The sequence below is a fragment of the Phyllostomus discolor genome, chromosome 2, assembly GCF_004126475.2.
Source record: "Phyllostomus discolor isolate MPI-MPIP mPhyDis1 chromosome 2, mPhyDis1.pri.v3, whole genome shotgun sequence".
Taxonomy (NCBI): domain Eukaryota; kingdom Metazoa; phylum Chordata; class Mammalia; order Chiroptera; family Phyllostomidae; genus Phyllostomus; species Phyllostomus discolor.
The window spans coordinates 13,564,701-13,592,237 of record NC_040904.2 but is presented as its reverse complement, the minus strand read 5'-3'; the positions used below and the strand labels follow the sequence as shown (position 1 = coordinate 13,592,237).

At 41.0% G+C, this 27,537-nt stretch overlaps 1 protein-coding gene across 8 annotated transcripts in view; it reads right to left on the bottom strand.

The window, feature by feature from the left end:
• LOC114489650 (amyloid beta precursor protein) overlaps window positions 1-27,537 on the bottom strand; it is a 245,126-nt gene that overhangs the window by 121,589 nt on the left and 96,000 nt on the right. For all 8 annotated transcript variants that reach the window (XM_028503545.2, XM_028503548.2, XM_036017550.1 and 5 more), the window contains 2 exons: window positions 22,340-22,452; window positions 20,232-20,425 (listed from right to left, as the gene is read on the bottom strand). In XM_028503545.2, the coding sequence (XP_028359346.1) occupies window positions 20,232-20,425; window positions 22,340-22,452 (307 nt within the window). The remainder of the gene's footprint in view (window positions 1-20,231; window positions 20,426-22,339; window positions 22,453-27,537) is intronic.

The window sequence follows — 27,537 nt, the reverse complement described above, 5'->3', positions numbered from 1 at the left end:
CATATGAGCTGGCAGAAGGATGAAGGACAGACGGGGGAGGGGGTGCACGGACAGGTGGAAGGGGAAGGCGCTCAGGAAGACCATGTTCAGAAAGCCCGGCCAAGGGTGATGAGGGAAGCGAGAGCTTTGAGCAAACATCACACAGAACCGGTGACCACCTGGGTGAAGGGGAGAGTGAGAGGATGAAGCAGATGCTTCGACAAGGAGAGACGGGGCGGAGAGCGGTTGCCAACAGTGACAAAGGATGCAGCTGGGGGAATGGGTGGCCAGGAATGGAGTTCCTGGTTTCAGCTGCAACGATGATGGATTTCAGATGCTGAAGACGCTGCTGTCGAGGCCTCCAGCACACGGCTGCAGAGGCAGGACTGGAAATCTGCGCCACAGGCACACAAACCCAGGATGCACTGTATGCTATTCCCATTAAGCAAACAGCACCGCCAATTTTCGTTTTCCGAAACCAAAGAGCTACCGTGCTTGAAAGACCACAGACAGCAGGCCAGACGGCTGCTCACTTTCTGCGCCACTGATAGGTCCCTGTGCCACTGGAAACACACTCCAGCCTCTTCCTCCTGGCTTCCCCTCCTTACCCCTAAGCGTAATTCAAGCTGTTCTGTGTGAAAATTCCCTGAGAAGACATTTTCTAGTACTGATTCAAGAGCATCGTCAGGAACATTCTACTATGTTTAAAACAACAGGATAAGAAAAGTCATTCACCGAACAAATGCCGGCGGGTACTGACTGTGCACCAAGCATTCTGCTGGCCTGAGGCTCTGAAAGAGAAACGGGTGAGGTCCGTGCCCCCAGGCAGCTTGCATTCTATTGGGGGAGAGACAGACAGGTAGGCCAAGAAAATACTAAAAGGTCTTACTGGTGTCAGGACCAATGAAACAGGCTGATTGAGACTATTGGGGGGATGGAGTTTTGAAAACAGTGGTTGGGGGAGTTCATCCTGAAAAGACTGCAGGGAAGCTAAGGGTGGTGATGACCCCAGATCCCTGGGAGAGACTCGTCAGTCTTGGGGGAGGGCGGGGACGCTCCCCTGGTTGACTAGCATGATGTGGAGTCCGCAGGGGGAAACAGAGGCACGGGTGACACTGGAGAGGCAGAGAGGAGCTGGGTCAAATCTGTTAATGCTGCTGAAGAGACCACCAAAGGCTCAGTTACTTAGGCTACTGCCCACGACAAGGAACCTAGACTTCATATCTGACCTAACTGTGGTTTCAGCCTTCTCCAGGAATGTGATCTTAATTGGTCGGTCTGGAATTTTGTGGTACGTAACAACCAGGTAACTGTGGTGTGGGCCCTCTCCATCCACCATTGCTCTGCCCCTCCCACCCGTCCTCCCTTGCAAAAAACAGAGGCAATCTGCCTGATCCCCGCTGATCCCTAAAGGAAAGTAACCTTGCTTCAAACAGTTCCTTCTTTTGGCTAACAACTGTCTCCTCCTGCCCAGCTGGTGCCTATGAAAGCCTTCCATGCCAGGGAGCTCTGGAGCGCCTCTCTATTCACTAGATGGGATGCTGCCTGATGCATGCATTCTTCAATAAAGCCAATGAGATCTTCAAGTTTACTCAATTAAATTTTTGTACTTGAACAATCCTTCAAAAGCACGTAGACAAAGGTCTGGCACAAAGCCCGTGTTGGTAATTGTTTCCATTAACAATATCCTCTGCATCCCAACAAAAGGTTTCGCTGATTTCTCTCTGTGTGTTGGGTACTAGGAACCAGTGGCACAGCTTAACCTGGTGGGGAGGGGGGTTCATGATCAGCTTTACACAGACAACTCACACCACATCCTGGCTGCTGTGCAGACATAAGGTGCGCATGGGGGAAAGGGTGGGTGTACAGGAGAGAGACAGTGCCGGCAGAAATTAGTAGGACATTGCAGTAACTCCAGCACGAAAGAATGGTAGTTCAGACTTGGCTTGTGTAACAGCCAGCCCCCTCCCCCACCCCGCAAACCACAGGGGCTATACTCCAAGCTCCCCAGTGGAGGCCTGAAACCACAGACAGGATCAAATCCTATGCAACATTTTGTCCTATATATATGTGCCTATGAAAACGTTTAACTTATAACTTAGGCACAGTAAGAGATTAAGCAATAAAGTAATAAAATAGAACAATTATAACAACATACTGTAATCAAAGTTGTGAGAATGAGGTCTCTCCCTCAAAACACTGCACTGTGCTCACCCTTCCTGTGATGATGTGAGACAATCCAATGTCTACGTGATGAAATGAAATGAGGTACTCAGAGTGGTGTGTGATATAGAACTCATGAATTATTTCTTAAACTTTCCATTTCATATTTTTAGAACATTGGACTGTGGATAAGGTGGGGGGGGGGCCTACTGTACGGAAAAGGATGGAAGGAAGCACACAAATCCAGAACTGGATTGGTGGAAGCGACAGTATGAGTCCCAGGTCTAATTCCTAAGGGAGGGTTGGGGGCATTAATGAAAAAGATCAGCTCTGAGAGAACCGAGGTGGAGGCCAGGCAGGGTGGGAGACACGAACTCTCTTTTGGACATGTCAGGATTCAAATGCCTATAAAATATCCAAGCAGAGTCTGAGCAGGAGAAAGAGACCTTGGCGTACTTGAAGGAAAACTGGGATTTAATATCAAGGGCAAGATTACAGCAACCCAGGAGAAAGGGCCAGTAAAGGAAATAATAATCCAAAACACATAACCAGAGTCAGGACTTTAAGGCACAAGGGTTTAAAAACAGAACAAAGCAAAAATAAAACGATGGCAGGAAAGCTGAAAACAAAAGAACAAAAAGACCTCCAAAGCCCTGTGCGAAAATGTATAGAAAAGACAGGATGGGAATGAAAATGAGAGTGGCGTGGGAAAGACAGCTTCTGAGAAATGGCAAAGATAATGGGTTTGAAGGGCTTATTAACCTTATGGTGCTTTATACGGACATTTCTGTCCTATGAAAGTTTACATTCCTGAGCCCAGAGGCCAGCTGGGCCTGTCTGCCCTGGTACCCGCGTTAGGCAGACAAAGAGGCTATGATGAATACTACCTTACTTGTCTGCTAACTAATACCAATGACAGAGCAAAAGCATACTCAGTCCTATTTCAGAGTCATGGCTCAAGATCACAAATGTTCTAGATACTCTGGTATTTGAGACAGAAATAGGGCATACAGAATCTGTTTACCAAAGCATATGCTGCGAAAGACCAGTCCCAAATGGAAGTCAGGCTACCTTGTTATGCACGGTCTGTCCAGAGGATTTGCTAAGTGTGTCTCAGCCCTGAGTGCGCGTTGTACAGGAGGCCGGACTCTAAGTGGGCTAGGGATTCGGGGATGCCATAAAAGTGTGGTCTCTCTCAGCTTCCCATTCCTCTGATTCATTCTAACCCATTAAACCACTTCAAATGCAATGTTGCCATCTTGTAACCACCTTGTAAACATTTCCCTAAAACCAAAGTGCTTCCACATGCACGTCAGGTGACGCCACGGCTCTGATTTTCCCGTAACAGTAACTCTGAAATTCTCCTGCAACCCCCGAGGTTCCTGATGAACACTCAAAGGATGTACAAATACTAAGAAGAAAACAAATGAACAGCATGTTCCAGAAGGCTAAAGATTCAAACTTTGATGTGACTTCCCTTGCTTATTAGTAAAGTTTAAGATACTATGATTCTTCAAAAACCGTTTCTGAAACACAATGTAAATATAAAATTGAAGGTCTTTAAATATACAGAAGTTAAAAGTAGAATGACTTTGCTGCTATTTGAATACCTGCTGGTGTTCAATTTAAAAAACTCAAAAGAGCCCAACACAATCACACAATTTTCCTATCCCAGGAAATCATATTTTCTAATATTTTTTGCTTCCCTAAAACAAAAAGAACTCCTACACTCTTCAATTCATAAAAAAAAACAGTATCATTACCTGTTTACCACCAAAACCTATTTTAATAATATTCTCAACCTCATCTAGAACAGAAAGTGCTTAAGGAGTCATTATCTACTATTATTGATTATAATAATTACAAGGCGTACAATACTTCTAAAAGATCTAATTAAAGAGGAACATGTTATAATAACCATGAATCATCAAACCAGAGGTGGGTGATTAGTCATTATGCCAAAAGGAAGCTTATCTATTTGACGGCGTGAGATAATGGGTGGCGGGTAGTGGGGGCGGGGGACTGATTTGACTAAGGAAACATTGCTTATTAAAATTTTGCTGAGTTCTTTGTGATAAGCTCCTGCTATTCGTGTAGACTGAGAGAGAGAGATATCACACACTCCACTTCGACCTCCTATGTTAGGGCTTCTGGAAGCTGATTTATGTAAAATCAACTTCCACATAAAGATCCAGCATGCCATTTACTGTTATCAAGTAAAGGAGACCTCTTTGGGCATGATATGCTAATATGTGCATCTTGAGGCAAAGGGGAAAAAACACAAAATAAATAAATACAGAATTGTAAGGGCTACCTTTACATGTAACTATGGTGAAGTTCATCTAAATTAAACTAGAGGTTTTCCAGTGAAGATAATTTCCAGATGTTGGTTTCAACAAGGGATTTGGATCTGAGGATACTACTGCCAGAAACCACTTATAATCACGAGGATCTGTGCATAATCTGGAAAATTGAGTGAGTTTAATTAAAAGACACTAGGCAGGTAAAGAGAGACCTTTCATGTCTTAAGGGTGTAAAAGTCTCAGCATTGCACAATCCAACTCTCCAAATAACTCTTATGAGTGAATGGTTTCTCAGGCAGCTTGTACTATTAGGTCTCTAAGCAAAGGTGGTGCTCACTGCCATTGCCAGATGCAGCTCAGATGGCAGCGACCCAACCCGGCACTTCAAAGGCATCCCGCTTCCAGCCATCACCTGCTCGGAAACCAAAATAAAGCCCACTGGTTTGGCCACACATCTGTAATCTGGTTAAGGCTATTAAAGTGTTTTGTTTTTCTTCTTGACATCCATGCGGTCCAAGATAATTAAATACAGAAACTCAGCATTTTTTATTAAAGTTGGCAGCCAGTCCCCTCAAGAGAAAATGCAAGCTTCTGCTACTCCCCTATTCATCATTTTCAAATTAGTTTCCTCATTTAAGTACAAGAGTCAGGGATACAGTTACAGCCTCAAACCGTGCTGGGAGCTGCCAACCCAGCATCGTGACTGTTGCTTTGCAACGCCATAAATGGGTTCCTCAGATCCAATCTTTCTTGACTCATCCACTGGCAGAGAGTGAAGGCTGTGATTTATCACTTCTAAGGTTCGCTTTGTAATCCCCTGAAGTAACCCCCCACCCCCGCTTGAGCAGTTAATACCATTTACAATGCAAGCAGAAAAGCAGCTGAAAGATGATCATATATCCAAAGGAGTTTAACTCCAGAGATGCAAACAGAAAAAAGTCAAGTAACTCTCTATCTAAACAACAAACAAAGAAACTTTCTCGTGACCCGTTTTAAAAACAGAAAACAATACTGACCCACTGATGGGCACACGTTCGCACAAGAGTGTGAGCTCAGTGACGGCTAAGCATGTTTCTGCATCACAGGCTAACCGGAAGGCAGCGGGGGTGTAACTGATCCCGTGACTCAATCACCAGTGCTCACCAAGAACAATGTATTTGGAAGATGCACGCTGCACACACAATTGGTGGTTGTTTTCTGAGAAAAGTTCGTGGAGCACACAGACCACACTTAAATGGGCTTTCAACTATACCAAGCCGAGTGCCACTCACAAATCAAGCTTTAATAAGACTTTTTTAATGCCCACTGCAACAATGATCACGATCAAGATTTCATCCCTTATGCTGAGCATCAGCTTGTGCGAGTCTCTGCTCGAGCTTCTGGGAAATGGCTGGAAAGGGGCTGCACGCAGCGTTATTAGCAGCCCTCTGTGTTTCTGAAACAAACGTTGAGTTCCAGCTCCCCAGAGGGCTTAAATGAATAAAACAACCTCATAACCACGCTCATGTGTAGGACAGAAAAATGTCCCCAATAGTTGTGGCTGTGTCTTGTATTCATTGTGCTGCAAGTTCTCACAGGAAAGATAGCTGAAGCCACTGTGAACCACATTCCTGTCACACTAGAACTCCATCAACAGCTTCCAACGAAGCCACAGACACAACTGCCTTCAATGCAGAGTGAGTTTACCATTGTTATGATCTGTATATTGACATGGTGCCTTGGGTTGAGTTACTGGGTTAACACTTCCCCTCCATAGATATAGATTCAACATGATGGGCTTACACGCTGCATCACTAACTCTGTCCTTATCTTATTTGATTCCAATAATGACCAAATCAACAATACATTCACACAGTCTATTTATTGATCAAAGAGAGACATAATTTACATACAGATTTCTCTATGTTTGTAACAATCCCATTCTCTACCAAAATATACACATCTCTATGGAACACTTTGCACACTAATAATGAAGATACCTTTCTTTCCTTTATAGGAGAATAAGATTGAATAGACCTCAGCTCATGTAGAAGTGGGGTCTATAAATTCTCTGTCCCCCCAGGAACTCCAACCCCCTACTCCCGAACAAGCAAGTGAAGAGAGACAACTCACTGGCTTTAGGAATTCTAGGTTAAGTCACGTTTTTCAAGGGGAATAAGTTAGCCCTTTGCAAAGTCTGGCCCTTTTTTAGGCATATATCACAACGTACTTTTTTCCTCTTGATATTCTTCTTCTGTACTAAACTAATCTAAAGTTTTAGACTCTACCCACCCCCCCATCCTCCTGAAGGCTCATTACTAGGGCGGATTAAACAGCGTGGAATCAACATGTACCATAATATCAGTAAAAGTCAAGCATTTTTCACTTCCCTCAAATACATTATGAATCATTCAATCAAGATTATTTATTGACTGAGATTTTTTTATGCTCAAAGGTGAATAAATTAATTGTTTTTAAAGTTATGATTTATATGTGTTCTTCAGGTAAAATTGAAGAAATGTGGTTAGGTAAGACAAATACAAATTATTAACAATGTTTCATGAATGCAGAATTAATGGAATAAGAATCTGTAGGAGGTGCTGCTGAATTTTACATCTGAAATACCTGTAATTTTTACTTGGCACAAGAAAAAAAATTACACCTTCAAGTACAGCTATATCAGCACAAATCTATTCCTAGTTTTGGAAAAGCCCAAATAAAACACATTAAATCATTCTACAAATAACTAAGACATATAAAAAAAGCTACAGACATTAAATGGGTTAACATATGCAAGGTGTTCAGAAAGTGGTTTGCCATAATAAGGCTACATAATACCTGTAATTATTACTACCCAAGATTAGCTGTAGAAGGGTATAAAAGACCATAAAACCTACTCAATGAATATCTTTATGTAACTTACCATAGAGAAAACCCTGAAAGGTTGAGGGTGTGAAAAAGGGGTCACATTATTTAATAACAATTCTAAGTCATCCAGGACAGGTTAGTAGGCTTGACAAAATAAATGCATCTACTATTGCTAACTCACTGTAAATGGGCATAAACATTATTGAGTTATACTTTTAGTGATGAGAAAAGATTCACATCTTTTAATCCCCAAATCCTACTTTTGGAAATCTACGTGTAAAACAATTATTATGGAATATGGAAGAAAACCTGAATTCCTTAAAGAATTAAAAACCATGGTTTCACAAATGTCATAAAAGAGCAACAAAAACGTCTGACAATGGTGACATGCATGAATAAACTTTGAAGAAACATACACAATTAAAAGGATTTTAATTAAAAGTCTTTAAAATATTTAAACATAAAAATTTACATTTTAGCCACAACTAAATAAAAACATACATATGAACAAAAACAAAAACAAAAAGAAACAGTAAACTTACAATAAAGTTAAATTAATAGGTGATTTTTCCGAGAGCTAAAATCTTCTGAAAGTTATCATATTTTCAACATTTTTGTAATTACATGTAATGGAAAAATATTTCAAGTGGAGACAGTCTTCCATGCCTCTACGTACACCACATATTTTAAAATATGACTGATTTGTGTCAGAAAATAGGTTTGCATTTATTGCAGTCAAAATGGATAGCAGTATACTAATAAAAAGAAAAATATCTGGCATAATGATTAGAATCAATGAAGTAATCAGGTACATATAAGAAGCCTTTATCATCCATCATATGAGCACATTTTGATGAAAGTATTTTAACCTCTGGATGCAGTTATACATAAATAAATCATGGGGTTGATGGAATACTGATAGAATTATTTCAGGTCCAAGACTGAGTCTGTCAAAACCCTACCAAGAATGTGTCATATATGGAAAACAGAACAATGGCCTACAGGCTGGAAATGGTCAACAAAAATCTCGATCTTCAGGAAAGGAGATGCCAAGGAATGCAGTAACTCTAGGACTACTGCTCCTGTTTCCCACCCAAGGAAAGAGATGCTGAAGGTGATGCAACAAAGGCTTCTACTACTTATACGGAGCAAGAAATGTGGGCTGTTCAAGCTGGATTCGGAAAAGCAAGAGACACACTCAAGATGAATGTTCACTGGCTACTGACATGCTCTAAAGAATTTCAGGTCAGTCTAGGTTTTACGGACTACACTGAAGCCTTTGGCAGTGGCAGTCATGAAAAGCTATGGGTTGCTGCGACAGCAGTGGGCGTACCTGAGCACCTGACTGTCCTGGTGCATAATAAATACTGAGAGACTGAGTGCTTTCCTATAGGCAGGTGTCAGACAAGGGTGCATTTTATCTTCCTATTGGTTTAATATGGACACAGAACATGTATGACCAACTGGGCTAAACTCCTCCGAGGGAGGAAGAGTGAAAACTGGTGGAAGAAATATCATTTACTTAAGATATGCAACTGACCTCATCTGACTGGCACAAAGTGGCAGGGATTTGAGAAATACCTCTGCTGATGAAAGTGAAAGAAAGTAAGTGCCAAAGCAGGACTGTGTTTGGCTTTTCATAAGCTTATTTTACTAATTATGCTATTACGGTTGTCCCAATTTTTCCCCTTTGCCCCCTCTGTCTGATACCCCCATTTCCTCCAGTGATCCCCCAGTTATTTCATGTCCATGGGCTGTGCATATAAGATCTTTGGCTTTTCCACTTACTACACTATTCTTAACCCTCCCCAGTCTATTTTGTACCCACTCAATTATGCTTCTAAATCCCTGCATCTTTCCCTCCATTTCCTCCTTCCCCCAGGTGATAAACCTCTAAATGATCTCTATATCTATGATTCTATTCCTGTTCTAGTTATTTGCTTAGTTTGTTTTTTACATTCAGTTGTTGATAGTTGAGTTTGTAGTCATTTTCATGTTCATAGTTTTGACCTTCTTTTTCTTCAATAAGACCCTTTAACATTTCATATAATAAAGGCTTGGCGATGAGGAACTCCTTTAGCTTTCCCTTGTTTAGGAAGCACTTTATCTGTCCTCCAATTCTAAATGATAGCTTTGCTGGATAGAGTAATCTTAGTTGTAGGTCCTCGCTTTTCATCACTGTATACTTCTTGCTAGTCCCTTCTGGCCTGCAAAGTTTCTTTTGGGAAATTAGTTGATAGCCTTATGGAAACTCCTTTACGGGTAACTAGCTCTCAGCCTTTCTCTTGCTGCTTTTAAGATTCTCTATCTTTAACCTTGGCATTTTAATTAGGATGTGTCTTGGTATGGATCTCTTTGGGTTCAACTTGTTTGGGACTCTCTCTGTTACTTGGACTTGTATGACTTGACTATTTCCTTCGCCAAATTGGGGAAGTTCTCTTTTACTATTTTTTTCTAACAAGTTTTCAATTTCTTGCTCTTCTTCTTCTCTTTCTGGCAACCCTATGATTTAGATGTTGGCACTTTTGGAAATGTCCCAGAGTCTTCTTAACCTCCCTTCACTTTTAAAAATTCTTGTTTCTTCATTTTGTTCTGGTTGACTGTTCTTCCTTATGTTCCAAACACTTTTGAATCCCAGCTTCCTTCCCTTCACTGCTGGTTTCCTGTGGATTTTTCTTTATTTTCCTTAGTATAGCCTTCATTTCTCCCCTTATGCTTTTGCCATATTCAAAAAGATCTTTGAGCATTCTGCCCACCTATGTTTTAAACTTTGTCTCTGATAGGTTAGCTATCTCTGCATTGCTTAGTTCTTTTTCTGGGGTTTCTGTTCTGTTCCTTCACTTGGGCCATATTTCTTTGTCTCTTAACTTTGGCAGGCTCCCTGTGTCTGTGTAGTAGGTAGAGATGCTTTGATTTCCTGTCTCAGCACACCTGTTCAGTTGTATGGGGCAGAGCCTTGGACTGTATTTGAACATCAAGGAGGCAAAAGTCATGACAACAGAAGAAATGTACAACTTTAACAAAGACAATGAAGACACTGTTGATCTCGGTTCAGGCATCAATTCAAATGCAGGCTGTAGTCAAGAAATCAAGAAAAGCCTGAGACTTGGTAGGGCAGAAATAGAAGAATCAAGAAAAATCACCAAGAGCAAAGATGTGTCAATAGACGCAAGGCTAAGATCATCGATACCCTCATATTCTCAATTATGATGTATGGATGTGAAAGTTGGACAGTGAAGACTCATATGAAAAAAATGGATTCATTAAAAATATGGTGTCAGGAAAGCTCCCTGGATACCCTGGTCATCAAAAGATAAACAAAATGGGTCTTAGAGCAAATTAAGCCTAAAATGTTGCTGGAGGCAAGAAGATGACAAAACTGAAGCTGTCCTACTTTGGGCGCATCCTGAGAAAGCAGGGTACTTTGTAAAAGACAGCAATGCTGGGAAAAATAGAGGGCAGCAAAAAAAAAAAAAGGAAGACCAAACATGAGGTTGACTGATTCCATCAAAGCCATAGGTTTAGGTCTACAGTCGCCGAGGGAGGCTGAAGGCAACAGGACACTGTGGACAGCGCTTACTCACAGGGTCGCCAGGAGCTAGAGCTGACTCACAGGCACATACCACACACACACAGTTATGTTTGGAAGGCTTGTTTTGATCTCAAACACTTCCATCTGCACAAAAGCTCTATTCAAGACACATATTCCTGGGTTATCCGTTTTTCTATTCATGAGAGATCACAGTGAGACAAAAGCTTGGAATGGAAAACTAAAAAAAAAAACAAACTTTCCCTAGCTTTCTAGTCTTCTAAACCAGTTTCTCAACCTTTCTTTGTTATAGTGCTGTCCTTTGTAGTGTGGGATGGTTAGCAACGTCCCTGGTCTCTACCCATCAAATACGAGGAGCACCCCCCACCCCATACCAAGTACTGGCAACTAAAAACGTCTGCAGACAGTTACAAAGGTCCCTTGGGCAGCAGAACTGCCCTCAGTTGAGAACCACTGCTCCACAATGATGTTTATTTATCCATCTTTTAAATCACACCATGCCTGCCAAAAGCTAATGGAGTTCATCTAGTCTCATGACTATAACTTGTGCTTCCTGAAATTTCTGCCTGCTGTTATTTTAATAAAGAGCTCCGATTTGACACAAGGGAACAAAAAAATGCTTACTGGTATAAATAAGAAAGCCACTCTAAGAATGCACTTTTAGCCAAAGTTCAAATGTAGATGAATCTTACTTTCACTTATAAGTCCAATTTTATTTTATTCTATTTTACTTCACTTTTGAAGCAATGAAAAAAAATATCCAGGCAGTAACTACAGTAAAGGGGCCAGGCAGTTGTAATAAATATTCCAGAGGTCCCAGAATTCTTCAGTGTTTGTAGCTTTAGAGATTCCTGATGCAATTTCCCTTAATTATTGCTTGTCTGGAATGATATTCCCTAGCAATTTTTGTTATAAAGTGCAATTAGTTTAACCTTGAGTTACCAATTATGTTTGTGTATGCATTTGATGGGAATGCCAATTCAATTCAACTCTAATATTTGTTGAGCACAGCCCTGTAGAAAATTAGGCCAAAGATCTTAATGGATAAAGACACGCAGTTCGCATAGCAAATGTAAACTGCTGATAGGCAGGATATACTGTTAACTCCGGGAACACCATCAGGGTTCACTGGACACGTTACCTTCTGAGCTTCATTTTGAACATTTTAACTACTTGTACGGTTGACATTTCTGACTTTTACACTCTACAGGAAAATTTTACTTTTTAAAAGTTAAATAAAACTTTATCTTGCTATTATCATTCCAGTCCAGTGATGCTTTTTATACACCTAAGATTTGGAGGGACAATGTTTTCCTAATTCCGCCATTCCTCGAGACTTATGGTTATTCGTGAACTATTTCCAACTGTGGTAGAGGACCAAATAATATGACAGTAGAAGAAGAAAGGGATTGCTGATGATGTAAGAGAGAAGTTATTACAGTTTAATTACTGTATTCCTAAAACACTGCATGATCTTTCAAGAAGGTAGATGAGAAGCCAGAGACTTTCACTGAATATAACTGAAAATCAAAGAGGTTCATTTTCCACACCGGCAAACAGGTGAACATTGACAGGGGATATTTCACAACTATTAGATAAATCAGAAGATGGATGAAATTGACCACATAAGCAAAACCTCAGACCATTTTTCAGATATTGATATCCTGGATGGATTTTCTCAAGCTCAGAAACTGAGCAACGTATTTTTAAGAACACAAAGAAAACCCAGTATTCTCATGCATTTAGTTATTCAACAGGAAGGATGACATCATTCAATATTTTATGGAAACCAGGAACCAACCATTGACAATATTTTTTCTTTTTTTATGATACTTGTGCAATAAATCTTATTGTGTTTGTGCAACGGAATTTTTTGACCCAGGTCAGAAGTGGACAAATATTACAAGCAGAAATGTCTATAAAAGTGACTAGAAGGAAAGAACCAACATAGACATACAAATGCCTGGGGTATGTTCTGATAGGCTTATAGAGATGTATAAATCCAAACGTGAAAGTATTTTGCAATTATGGACAAAAAATGGATTTTCTCTCTTCAACAAAATTATGACATCTCAAAAAAAGTTTTACAAATATTGACTTCTTTTTACAATTACCAAGTGAAAATACAAGTGAAAGAAAAAGACTAAGAAAAACGATAAACTAGAACTTAAAAGATACATCTGAAGTGTGGAATTGGAGTTTATAACATTGATCTATTTCCAGGTTCATGCACGGCAGGTGATTAGCAGTTGCATTCAAAGATATTGCCCATTTCGAAAATTCCCACCTTCATAGCCAGCAAAAGATGGAATAAATATCTAGATTTACTATATTTAAATTTTAATTCAAATTAAAATGCTTACAGTATTAATTCTTTTTTTTTTATTTCAATCATTGTTCAAGTACAGTTTTCTGCCCCCTACTCCCGTTCCAGCCCCTCCACCCAACCCTCCCCAATATTAATTCTTATTAAAGTTTCTAAATGAAGTTGTTTCTCACTGTCCCTTTATTCCTGTGTCTGTAAATCACTGAAGGTGGGCTAGCTCTTCCGGTACGGTGATGGGCGAGAGGACTGGTTCCAGCTGACTGGACCCAGTGAACATTCTAGGGCATTGTGTGTCCCCACATGTGCACATTTGCACACACACACAATCGAGATAAAACCTTAATGAACTAAAGAAAACTCTCCTGAGCTACAAAAACACAAACACACCTGCACAAGCCTCAAAGAAGGGTATGAGTAAGAAGCAGTCAAAATCAATCATTCATTCAGACCTATCTTAAGCAGTTCTCTGCCTCTTTTTTTAATTGAAAGGAAAAAAATACCACTTAATTATCTAGGAAGATACATTAGGTTTCCTCTTAGCACTTTCTCACTCATGTCTGCAGCCGTAAGAACACGGAAACATATGTGAGATTCTGCTTTGAAAAAAATGTGATGACCTACTCCCAAGAGCCCAAGAGGAAAAGCGCTGTTATGAAGAACTGGAGGTTCTCCCCCATGTCATTTGCTCCATACACTCAAGAACCCCTGTGGTTCAGGCCAAGTTCTGCAGTTCCAAGTAGGGCAAACTCACCCTTCCAGATCCATCCCAAGGCTACACTGGATATGTGGCTGGATTGTAACTTACAAGTTCGTTTTCCAAAACAATTGTCCCGTGGAAAAATTCTAACCCACCCTGACTGGAATCTGTGTATGTTAACATAAGGAAGCTACATTACCAACGGCACGGGTAGGTATTTTAAGATGATCTGAAAACCTGATCACTATAGCACTGGAAAAGTAAATGCTGACTTATTCACAAGTGAATTTTGGGAATAATGCATGATTTGTCCATACTGAATCTTTTAAGGAGGTGATAAAAAAGCTCATCCCACAAGGAGGTTTCTCTGAATGTCTCATTAGCAATATGAAAGCACTTCCTATCGTATCAAATCTCATTACCCACCAACCAATAAAAGTGTATTCAACTCTGGGTCAAATTCCGTTCCAAGAGGATCTGAGTTCCCCTTATTTTTCCTAACTTCAAAATTGTCACAAAGTTGCCAAGGGGTGTTTAAGTGACGTGTTAAATACTAGTCTATTCTGCATTTCAAGTGCCCCAGGAGGGCTGGGTTCCGGAACTAGGAAGCCACCCCCTGGCAGGTGCCCAGCTTGGGTGTGGGTCGGTGCTACACCACCTCTCACTTTGCCCACTGGCTTTGCCAGGAGGGAATGCAGGGCACACCTGCCCGCAGGGCGAACAGAAAAACAGGTTCAAAAATGCAGTGATGTAAGTGACCAGATACCCCACTTATATTTCGTTCAAACCAATTATTTTAAATCTTAAATACATGAACCATTACAAAACCTAATACAAATTCAGAGTTCAACCTTAGAACATATGGCTGGGCTGTATAAACCATTTGCTTCAATGGAAAATAGAGAGTGATTAGAAATTTCAAGTATCTACAGCTACACTGTCCAGTCCAGTGGCCACTAAACACCTAGGACTATTAAGCAGCGGAAATGTGGCCAGTTCGAAATGAGAGGTGCTGTACGTATAAAATATTTGCTAGATTTCGAAGGCCTAGTATGAAAGAAACAAACAGGGAAAGAATGTGGAATATCTCAAAAACTTGTTCCTAGTGGTTACAGGTTGAAATGATAATATGCTGAATATATTAAGTAAAATACATTATTAAAATTAAATTCACCAGTTCCTTTTCATGGTTTAAAATGTACCTATTTGAAAATGTTAAAGTTCATACGTGGCTTACGTGATATTTCTACTAGACAGGTCTGAACTAAAACACAAGAGGTTCTATAACATCCATTTATGGGCCCGAAAGTCCTTTCCAAAAGCCATGAAAAAATGTAAGGGCAAACAATTCAATGTGGCTAATAATTCTAGAAAGCCAATGTAAGGCATACCCAGTACACAAATTATAGTTTGGATTCCAGCATATAAAAAAGATATGATCACAAATAATTAGAAGAGATGCCACAGTATAAACAGGTATTTTAAGAAGATCACAAAGGAAGAGCAAGGGCACCCTAGGGAGGCAAAGTGTTTCAAGGGGTATGTCAGAAAATAATGTATCCGTTTGGATGAACACTAAAAAAATATGTATTATTTTACAGGTTGTGATAAGATATAGCAGTTTAAAATTGATAAATATCTTTATGGACATGAACACCTTTTAATAAAAAGGAAAAAAAACATTTCAGAAGGGGCAGAAAGGTAGGCACAAGAACCCAGAGAAAGAAAAGGCCACTGGTTTTGGGGTGTCGGCAGAGAAGGTGGGGTACATATGAAAGGCTGAGAATGCAGGTAGGGCCCAGTAATGAGAATTCAGAATGCCCTGCTGGAGAGTTTGGACTTTGTCACAGGACTCAGGGACCATCAGATATTTCCTACCAAGTATTAATAGGAGTGGAAACATATAATAGGGACATTATTAAGTCCTGGGGAATTATTTTGGAAGATAGTAAACAATGGCTTGTAGGCCGGCAGAATGAATTCCAAGTTATGGGAATATAAGTCAAGGTATGAATGAGTCCTGTAAGAGTACAAAAAAGTACAAGGGTAACAAGGGTAACAGAAGAAAGTGAAGCACCAATGTGATCAGGAGTAACCAAAGAATTAGTCTAGTGGGAGTCAGAGGATAATCTGAGTGCAGGCAGTGGCAGTTCAGAAGGCAGCACACGCCTGCACATAGATGTTCATAGCAGCTTTACTCATAATCGCCAAAACTTGGAAGCAACGAAGATGTCCTTCAGTGGGTGGACAAATAAATAAACTGCGGCCCATGCAGGCAATGGAAAGATGTGGAAGAAACTTCAACACGTATTACTACATGAAAGAACCCAATCTGAAAAAACTCAAAACTGTATGATCCCAACTATGTGACACTCAGGAAAAGGTAAAACTAGGAAGATAATAAAAATATCAGTAGTTGACAGGGGCGAGAAGGTAGGAGGGATAAATAGGTGGAATACAGAGGACTTTTAGTGATAATACTGTTTGATACTCTAATGATGGATACATGTCATTATATATTTGTTCAAACTCACAGAATGCACACACCAAGAGTGAACCATAATGTAAACACTGTGGACTTTGGATGATTATGGTGTAGGCTCATCAATTGTTAACAAACGCACCACTGAGCTGAGGGGAGTTGATTATGGGGGAGGTACGCATGTGTGGAGGCAGGAAGGATTAAGAAAATCTCTGTACCTTCTGCCCAGTTTTGCTGTGAACCTAAAACTGTACTAAAAATAGTCTTAAATAAATTTGTAAAGGTATGCAAGAAAGGTAAAGGAGGCGATCCAGAGTTCAGATATAAATAATCATGAAAGGAAAGATGGAAAACAAAGGGATAGAAGAAGGTCCTGAGAGATGTTGCGGTAGAGAACAAAGCTGGTTATTTTACTCAGCAAACAAGCGCCGAGCAACTACCAAATGCCAGGCGCCCTGGTGCAAATTCACGATGGATGGACCGCAAAGGGGTCATCTGTGGAGCATGAGGGAGAGTGTGCTGGGAACCACGGGAAATAAATGGGGCTCGCATCAGCTGCAAGGTGGAAGGTGGTAAGTCATCCAATAGGAATCATTAGGCGCATCTAGTAACATTAGGAGACCAGCTGACGTGCCAACATGAATAAGAAATGGATTTAACTGGTTGGGTTACATGACTTGATACATCAACCTTAGAAAACTCAACAGCGATTAAAGAGAGAAATTAATTTTCCCCATATAAACAAGATTGAGAAGATATATTTAGAAAATATGAAGGTATCCACAAGTCCAGGATATTTGAAGAAATACATAAAAATGATTATCTACTGAGCCCCTCCTGGTTAGAAATGACTTTAAAAAACTAATGGACTAAAAGCCTTAATTAGAGGAGGGTTATGAGAGAAGGATAAAAATCAGTGGACCTGATGAGTGTTTTAGGTTCAAGATCAGAAGACTATGGTCCGAGAGGAATGTCAGGGCTGGAAACCCAACAGGTACAGTATTTTTAAGTAATGACAGAGTCCAAGGCCTGACTGTGTAGCAGACGGCAGAAATGCAATATGAATGAAGGTAACCAGGAAGGAGCTGGCTAGCGTGTCAACTGACTATCAACTTGGATGGTGATATGAGACAGGAAAGGTCATCGTAATGACCTCCTTTGTCTGGGGCCCTTAGCTTATGACTGTGGTCCTAGTGTCAAATCTGGCTTCACTAATAAAGTGTATAATTGTCCTAGTAGTAGGTAACATAGTACATCAAAAGAAAGAAAAATGGTGTTAAAGAATAATAAACTAGTGTCCTATAGTCTGGTGACTGCAACAAAGAGGACAGACAGTGGTATAACCAGAGATGGATATCAAACTCGGTGTAATCACTGAGTGACAGTAAGGGAGGCTTGAGGCCAGAACCGGAAGCCCTGTTGGGTCTCTTTCCAGGACAAGTAAAGGGTGCAGGAAAGGAAGGGGCCTCTGAGTGGGTTTCATAAGATGATGTTAGTGATGCTTTAGGTATAGTTGGTAATTTGGAAGAGGTGCAGGAGGAAAAGATCAGACACATTGAAATCAGTTCCCAATAAAAAGTGGGTTTTAGCCCTGGCTGGCATAGCTCAGTGGATTGAGCACGGGCTGTGAACCAAAGTGTCGCAGGTTTGATTCGCAGTCAGGGCACATGCTGGGTTGCAGGCCGTGACCCCCAGCAACCGCACATTGATGTTTCTCTCTCTCTCTCTTTCCCCCCTCCCTTCCCTTTCTAAAAAAATAAATAAATAAAATCTTTTTTAAAAGTGGGTTTTACAAGATGTTTAAAAACGTACTGAATTAGAGAAGGGGCCTGGTAAAAGTGTGTCACTCAAGATAAAGCAAGAGTACCCATTTATAGTTCTAAAAGTCCTGATATATGAATGGTCATGAGTGGTGGGTCACCAAACTTGATTCAAGGTTACAAGCACACAACTAGTTTCCCATAATTTTCATAGCAACCATGGAGCTCTCCTGGTTTACTTGCCATTATTTGGTTCGTTTGCTAAGTATACGCTCAATTCAGTCGAATGGGAAGCAGTCACATATGCAACGGACTCCGAACAGAGAAAATGGCCAAACGATTAAAATTTCACTTTGTAAGACTGGTTCACTGGCTTCAGGTAGCAAGAGCCCCGTGGACCAGGACTTTGTTCAAGTCACGCCGAGACTTTCAAATCTAGCTATGACCAAGAAAGAATATCAAAAAGCTATAAAAACAGTAAGAGCTGGGCAACTCCAACGTTTAGAAACAATGGCAATTAAATTAGAACCCATGGACATTTCTACAACCGGCTCATGGAATACAGGTGAGGGGACCAGCCACGGCCCAGGATACAGCCAGTGAGCTCCGTGGGAAAAGCTCTGACACGGTCCCGTGGGCAAACCCGACTCTCACGGACGCTCCCTGCCCTGCGAGAAGAATTGTACTCCTTAAGATTCAAACTTTTATGACTACAGATAAATACTGCTTGCATGAAGTTGACTTTTCCTTGTTTCTCTCATTCTTTAAAATTTACTTGTTTAGCTTTATGTTCTGCCACATTGAACCCGTTTTTCTAAACCTAAGAAGAAGCACAAAATAGCTTAACTAAAAAAAAAAAAAGTGACGGAAAAGTTGGGCAATGGCCACTGAAGAGGAGCCTGCCCTCATTAACTGACGAGAAATGGCAATTAGGGCTCCTCCGTGCACGCAGATCCTTATGCATTTGTAAAATATATTTGTATTTTTGTGAAATAATTTTTTAAATTGTATAAAATGTAAGAGCATCTATGCCCATGTATACAGAAGCCAGAAAACTTTACATTAATAACTCAAATCCTTATAAGTCATATTTACTCTTCTATTCAGAAATCTGTGACGCTAGGGGACATCTGAGAGGATACCAAAGGAAAGAGAGAAGCGATGCAATCACCATCACCCCTGGAGGATGCCAGGGCATGAAACTGATGGGTGAGCCAGATGGCTGTGCTCATCCAAAGAGTCTGGTTTTATAATTTTATGATCTGAATGTAGACATTTGCCTTTAATTTAAAGTAAGAATCTATTAAGTTATGGGACTATGATCCCAAAGAATAAGAGGTAGAAATATATTTCCTAACAGCCAGGAAACCAAAGACAGAGAACTTTAGGAAACATTTATAAATGCCTCTGACTTCATTCAAAGGGAAGGATAATGAGAGGCAAAAAAAAAAAAAGCCTCATAAAAAGAAACCCACTCTCCCCCCACAAAAAAAGCAAAACAAAACCTTTCTTAACAAAAATTCAGATTTAGCTAATGATGGATAAAATAATCCCAAAACACTATTTTAAAAAATTTCTACCCTGGCTGGTGTAGCTCAGTGGATTGAGCTCGGGCTGCGAACCAAAGTGTCGCAGGTTTGATTCCCAGTCACAGGGCACATGCCTGGGTTGCAGGCCATAACCCCCAGCAACCGCACATTGATGTTTCTCTCTCTCTCTCTCTCTCTTTCTCCCTCCCTCCCTGCCCTCTCTAAAAATAAATAAATAAAATCTTTTAAAAACTTTCTAAATTACAAATCAAAAGAGACCATCACGTCTCTCACTCAGATTTTCATTCTCCGTGGAACTACTGGTGACACACTATCAGTGAAATGTCGATCCCAACACTTGAGATTAAAACAGTTAAAATTGCTTCAGTGATGTTGGATCGACAATATTAAAATGAAACGCTAGACCCTACATAACAGAACTTCGTGCTTAGATTGTTTTCTACAAAAGCAAACTTTGATGGGAGTGGGCAGAGACTCTCCTAATGAGAAGCAGAAAGATACAGCGGTACAAGAACCAGAACTGTATGCTCGTGGTTCGGCATCTGTGAAATCCTGAACACAAAGGCCACCTCACCTCCCATCCGCGTAGTCTGTGTCGGCTCCACCCCACCAGACATCCGAGTCATCCTCCTCGGCGTCTGCCGAGTCGACACTGTCACTCTCCTCGGCCAGCGGGCAACATACGAACTCCACCCCTCGGAACTTGTCGATGCCACAGGGCAGCAGCATGCCGTAGTCGTGCAAGTTGGTGCTCTTCTCACTGCAGGTCTAGACGAGGCAAGCAGGAAACGGTGAGAGCGGGAGGGGAGGTGTTTTTCTTTGTGAGAAAACCCAAATATAATAATAATCAGCACACGCATCCACAGGAACCAATGTTGTTACTGAAACAATGAAATGCATCATTTGCTCTTTGAGTGGATCTCCCTTGCACGATCATTTCTTTAGCTCAGGCTACTCTGGTACCCATAATTTGAACTTGATTACTTACTGAATAAGGATGACTTGTTATACTATACAAATAGAAAAAAACCCCCACAATACGAGTGGAAACCAATAGGGACATAAGGTTCAGAAGAGGCCTATCCCAGTGAAGAGATACCAGAGAATCAATGCTTTCTGGCTTCCTGAGTGCATCAGGAAGAAGGGGTGCTCCCCGTACACCCCCAACTCACTTCAACCTCTTACGGATGGCAGTTTCACTCACTTAAATCTTAGTCTAGAAATTCTAACTCTTGGCTCACTTCCAGAATAACTCTTGGGAAGAGAAAAAATTAACTCTTTGCTATAAATCAGAAAATACAGTCACTGAGACATTTCTCTTTCGAGGTCTTTTTGCTTTTCTGGGATTTGCTAAATTTGCACAAATCCAGAGTAACACAAAGCTCTGAAGGCATCCACTGATAACAGAGGAAAGACTAATATTTCAACACGCATAGGCAGGCAAACAATGAAAATATCAGAGTGCATTTTGACCTCATAGGAATTAGGTAATTTTCATTTCATAGCAACAAAAAAGTTTGTGAAAATTCAAGGAGAAATGAAAAATGAGGTTATCGGATGGATAGCAGGGCTTTAAAATTATCTGGTTTGTTTTCTGAAGATCAATAAGCCCCCAAACATATTTTTGTACAAAGAAAATTCTGTCCTGCAGTAAATGAGAGCACATGACTTTATTAAAGACAAAATTAATGCTCAATCCTAAGTGGTGTTTTTCGCTGAACAGCCTTAAGGCTGTGTATGACCCAATGGCTAAACGGAGGGGGGTCAGGGTTTATCAAGCTCAGGAACACTGAAGCTTGGGACCAGACAATGTGGGGGAGGCGGGGAGTGGAAGAGGGAGAAGACGCTGTCCTGGTCACGGATGAGTGTTCGGCAGACTCTGGCCTTTGAGCACCAACAGCAGCATCAGCAGTGCTCCTTTCTGCTGTGACAGCCAAAGATGCCTCCACCGGCACGCGGTCCTGAGGAGGGATGGGGGCCAAACTGCCCCCATTTCAGCCCCACTGCGCTGGATTAAGGAGCCTCATTCTAGGGGGCTGATAACACCACACACACACACACACACACACACACACACACACACACACACACTGTACTTGCATATCAAAAGGAAAAGACATTTTGAAGGGTATAATATAAAAAAAAATGACATTTGTGCTAACGGTCGCATGTCTTTCATCAGATTTGCCATACGCAGGAGTTAGCCAAGGCTAAGCTGATGCCACGCACTCACCCACTCTGGAAAAATGAAGGTGGTGGCCGGGCATGGCGAACACAGACCTGGGAGGTTTAACTTAGGACCTGAACGCTCACTGGTTTTCATGTTGGTACTGGACAAGCTACTGCCATATACCCCAGTTAAGTAATAGAAAACACAGTTAAATCATTACAACGTTGCATGTGACAAAGGAAACAACAGGTAAACAAAAATAGTTTGAGGAAAAGGTACACTTCCCACTCTAGAGAACATACAATTAGAGTTTTTAATTTATAAAATATGGCATGGATACATAATGAATCAAAACAGGCCCTGTTTTTGACTCTTTACAAATACTCACGGATAGGATTTATTTTCTAATACCAAAAAAAAAAAAAAGAACTTATTCATCCACACAGCAGTCACCGCGAAATACCCTGTGAAACGCCGTTGCTTTAAAAGAGAAAGAAGGCGCGGACTGGTACCTCTTTGGCGACGGTGTGCCAGTGAAGGTGGGTTTCGCAGATGTCCATCCTCTCCTGGTGCAGGAACTTGCACTTGTCGGGCACGAGGAGGGCGTCACTCACGAACTCGCCAACTGCAAGCGAAGAAAACGGCCTCGTGTCATTCTGTCCGCATCACAGTGTCCTTATCACAGAGACCGTGTCAAGAAAGGACGGGCTAGGACGAGTCGGAGAAGTCAATCGGGTGTTTGGATGATGAAATCATCGACCCAGGGAAGCTGGCACCTGTCGAATGTGGAGTCCTGTGTCCTCAGCAGCCCAGTTCTTTGCCACCTCACCCTTCATGGTTAAAATACTTCCTACGTATTTTACGTAAAATCTTTACTGAGTAGGAATCCCTGAGTTTAAAGTCAATCACAGAAGAGCAGCCATTCGATTGCAGTTGACATTGTCTAGGCAACCACTGGAGCAGAATCACTCTGAGTACTTGCCCATCTCTCCTCCTTAGACACTTTAATCTATTTGTAACTAGCACGTGGACAAAGCCAAAGCAGGATAGGATTGAGGGTGGGAGGTGGGGATGGGTGGGGTGAAGAGAAAATGGAGAAAACTGTATTTGGACAAAAATAAACAAATAAAAATAAATAAAATCTTTTAAGAAATAAAAAAATCAAATTTAACATTTGCCTACTTCCTAAACAAAACCTATATATGCACGTGTAGTATATGTTTATATATGTAACCGCACACACACACACATATATACACGGGGTTTAATTCAATTAAATTATATAAACTGCTTCAACTTTTGCTGTATTTGCAAAGAAAATGTGTATCCTGCAAACTATTGTGAGCATTGGTGGTACTGCAGATACAAAGGTATCACATGAAGTCCTATAAGAAGTCCCATTCATGTGAGGGTGAAAGTTGAACAACTACAATATAACATGCATTCTGTGAGCTACATTTTTATTTGTCTTGTTCACTAGTTAGGCATACGCCTAACTTTTTGCATAGGTTCTGCACACAGTAGGCAATAAGTGTCTTCATGAATGAAGAGGTTAAAAGCTGTAACAGAAATGAAGGAAAGCACTGGGTCAGCAGAGTGAACAAACCTGCTTGGGTGCACAGGGACAAACCCCAAAAGTAGAGTCTGAATGGATGAGCAGGAGCATGCCATGTGGAGAATGAATGAAATTCCAAGGTGTCAGGACAGTCGTGTCCGCCTTGTTTAACATTCTAGTCCTCATCCCTGACCCAGGTCTAGCAAACATGACCTGGTTGGGAGGGTGGGTGACGGGGTGGATGGATGGATGGATGTCAGGCAAAAGGCACTTTAAAATGAGGGGACCTCCTGTGCACAGAGAGAATGAAGAAAGGATGAAGTGCATTTGCAGAAGAGGCAGAAGCAGAAGTCCACTGTGGCTGGAGCGCGAGGCAAGCAGGAGAGCGAGTCCAGAAGGAAATGAGACTGAGAAGTGTGTTGTAGAGTCTGAGCGTTTGCTTTGGGTACCATTTTGTACACAAGAGAGGCCCAAAGATATCTGAAACACGAACGGCATGCTCAAGTCTGTCTTCCGGACGAACGCTTTACTTTGGTGGAGAATGGACTAGTGAATGGCAGGATGAGGGCAGGGTGACCACCGAGCAGGGCACTGCCAACCTTCAGGCAGGACCCACGAGACCAGATTTCAACCAGAGACTCCACACAAGCTGAGAATACAAACTGTTCACTCACCCGCACATGCAAGAATGTTTTTTTTCATAAGATGCTACACGAAGCTTTCTGAAATGCAACAAAAAGCGAGAAAGACCCTAAAGATGGAGAAGACAAAACCTTTTCAGCTACTTCATATAACGGGGTTCTTGAAAGCTCTCTTTCCATAAAAGCATTTTAAACTTCAGTCTGTGTGTAGCTGACACATACAAGATGTCTCATGATATTTAAGTACTTACTTTAGAAATAATACGTAGATAAAAATCTAAGCACATCACTGGGACGAAGAACCTCTCATCTTGTTATCACTCCTTAAATCAGCCGGTGAGGCATGTAGCACGAGTGAGTTACAGAGCGTCAGGAGACACAGTGCCCCGGGGACTGCAGGGTGCTGTGTGGTGGGGACGGTGGCAGATGCTCCACACGCACCACTGCATCTCAGCTCCACGACGGCTGTGTGATGAGCCTCGTATCATACAAACCCCACTTCCCAGGTGAGAAGTGCCTGCCAAGAAATGTGTCTGAGGACACCCACCCCGAGGACATGAAGACCAAGGGACCCAGAGATAAACATGAAGATAAAAATTCTAAGGAAATACAGAATAATGCAAGTGGGGTCCCATTTTCCTTTTCCTTTTATGTGGAATACTATAAAATATCAAAAGCAAGAAAACAAAACACCTGAAACTTAGGTAAGATGGAGAACAGAAAATAAACACGATCTTCTCCAAAGCCCATCCACTCTCCCCAGGTGGGCTCCTCACGGTTTCTCAGGACCGGAAATGAACTGAAGCTGTCACCAAGAACACCCAGCACCCGAGGCACCCCCATTTTTCAGGCCACAAGAAGAATGAAGTGACCGAGGGTCTGAAGATGCCTGCCTGGGTGAGTAGCTCAGGCCAGTCAAACCGGATTGCTATACTTACTTACACATGTTGGAAATACTAAGTGACATTTTTCTATTCTATAAGTAATTACTATAAAGATTGCATACCCAGCCCAAGGCTATTGAATTGGTGCATGACTCAACCAGGAGCAGATATCAGATACTCTCAGCCTCAGGCTGGAAGAGTCTCCTGGCAAAAACTGTGTCTTTGTCTTGTTTTACTTGCCCTTAGGCCAAACTGCTGAGAACTGGCTATTTCTAATGCAAAGCCAAAGTCACGGAAAGGTATTTACCTTGGTGAAATCTGCTGTTCACCAAAAGAAGATATATTGCATTAATTTATAAAAGGATATTTGAATTTTTTAATTTGCAAAATGACATTTTGTTTAATATTGTAAATACGCTCCTACATCTCTCGTGTTGGGCACAGCCAAGACATATATGTCGCCCAACACGAGATTGCTTTTTAAAAGATTAATGCTGGTTATTCAATAAACCCTCAGGATTAATGTCAAACTAGGAAACTCGTTGTACTCTAACATTAAAACAAAATTCAGAACGACTCTGTGGTTTCACAGCCCTGTCTGATTTATGGTATCTTCGAAATGGATGAAACATACTAGAATGCTACACATCAACATTTTCAAGCAATTAAAATGCAAACGTGTGTTTTAAAATTATAATGAATTAAAGAGTGGTAAAATTATAATGAGCCTTTCCTCACACTTAGTTTAACATGGTTTGTTTTCTCGCTTTTTAATTCTAACAGAACTATTCTTAAAAATCTATGATATGACAGGAAATAGATAAGACCTCCGTATTTTCCACTCCATTTTTCTGTGAAACTAAAATGCTCTGAAAATAGTTTTTTAGTATTAAAAAAAACAATGGTATGTACCCTTCCATGCAGAGCCATGCACACTTTTATTTCTGAAACAAACCGTCTGTTGATTTGGGTGATCTTCCTGCATAAAAAATTCTTAACAGAATTCAAGTAAAACAAATGAAAATAACGTAAGTATCATAATGAAAAATCATGTTCCTGTTTAGGCCACCCACCAGAAAATTTGGCACCCAGTGGATAATTTAATCCTAGTGGATAAACTCATTGATACACACATAGATATTAATTTGAGCAATGATATGCATAAAGTAACAACAGATTATAACTCAAAGCATAAAAAAATATTTATGAGCCCTGGCTGGTGTATGTAGCTCAGTGGATTGAGTGCAGGCTGCAAACCAAAGGGCTGCTAGTTTGATTCCCAGTCAGGGCACATGCCTGGGTTGTGGGCCAGGTCCCTAGTAGGGGCCATGTGAGAGGCAACCACACATGAGTTTCTCTTCCTCTCTTTCTCCTTCCCCTCCCCTCTCTCTAACAGAGACTAAAGCAGGCCATGGGTAAGAAGTGTAACTTTACAGAGGAGAAACCTGACAAACAGTACTCCAAGCCAGGTGACCAAGGTCAACATCAACATCAACAGTGACGTATCACATTGATAATACGTGCCCTTGATAGATGACAAAAAGGACACTTTATCTCTGTGGTCTTCCTTTCAAACCAACTGTATTAAGGTAAGACATTAATAATGGGAAACTCGGTGGGTAGTATTATAAAAACTCTCTGGACTATCCTCTCCATTTTTTTTCTTTTGTAAATCTTTACTGAAAAAACGTTACGTCTACTTTAAAAAATTTTCAAGCTTCCACATAAAATCTCAGTATAATAGGGACATACCTCTTTGGTTCTCCATCAACATCCTGGCCTTCAAAAAAAAAATGGCCATGAAATTACCATAGCTGAGAAGAACTCAGGTTCAAAAGATCCTACTGATCAGGGTTTCCCTTCCTGGGGTCAATAATAACTACCCAAACCCTGGTTTTAGATTTTCTTGGCAAATCTTCTCTTACTCTATAACATGTGTGATATGTAGCATTTAAAGTGTTTTAGGAACTTCAAGAATTTCAGAATAATCACATATCCATTAATAGTAAAGGAAACTCTTTGTTTCTCAAGTTTAACCTTGCCTCAGCAATGTAAACAGAACCGACGCAGAATTCAATTCCCTTTCACACACGAGGGCTCTCGGGCCCGACGGGGTTTCTGCAGGGCTCACAAAACCAGGCCAACACTGTTGTAGTGCTCACTGCTCCAGGGAAGGGTCCACTATTCCACAGACTCTGCAGCGTGGCCTCCTCACCACCCAACTCAAGGCTGGTTAAATTCTAGGCGCTTTTTCTTTTCTATTGCATCAATTATTACTCATATTCTTGATTTTATTAATAATGGACACTCTTTGTTATTCATCTTTGTAATGATTCCAAGATCAGTTAAAAGATGGAGTTACAAGCCCTGGCTGGCATAGCTCAATGGATTGAGCACGGGCTGCAAACCAAAGTGTCGCAGGTTCGATTCCCAGTCAGGGTACATGCCTGGGTTGTAGGCCACGGCCCCCAGCAACCGCACATTGATGTTTCTCTCTCTCTTTCTCCCTCCCTTCCCTCTCTAAAAATAAAATAAATGAAATCTTTAAAAAAAAAAGCAATCAAGCACATATTTAAAAAAAAGATGGGAGTTACAAAAAAAAGGGTGGTTAAATCTTTCCAGGTCATGCA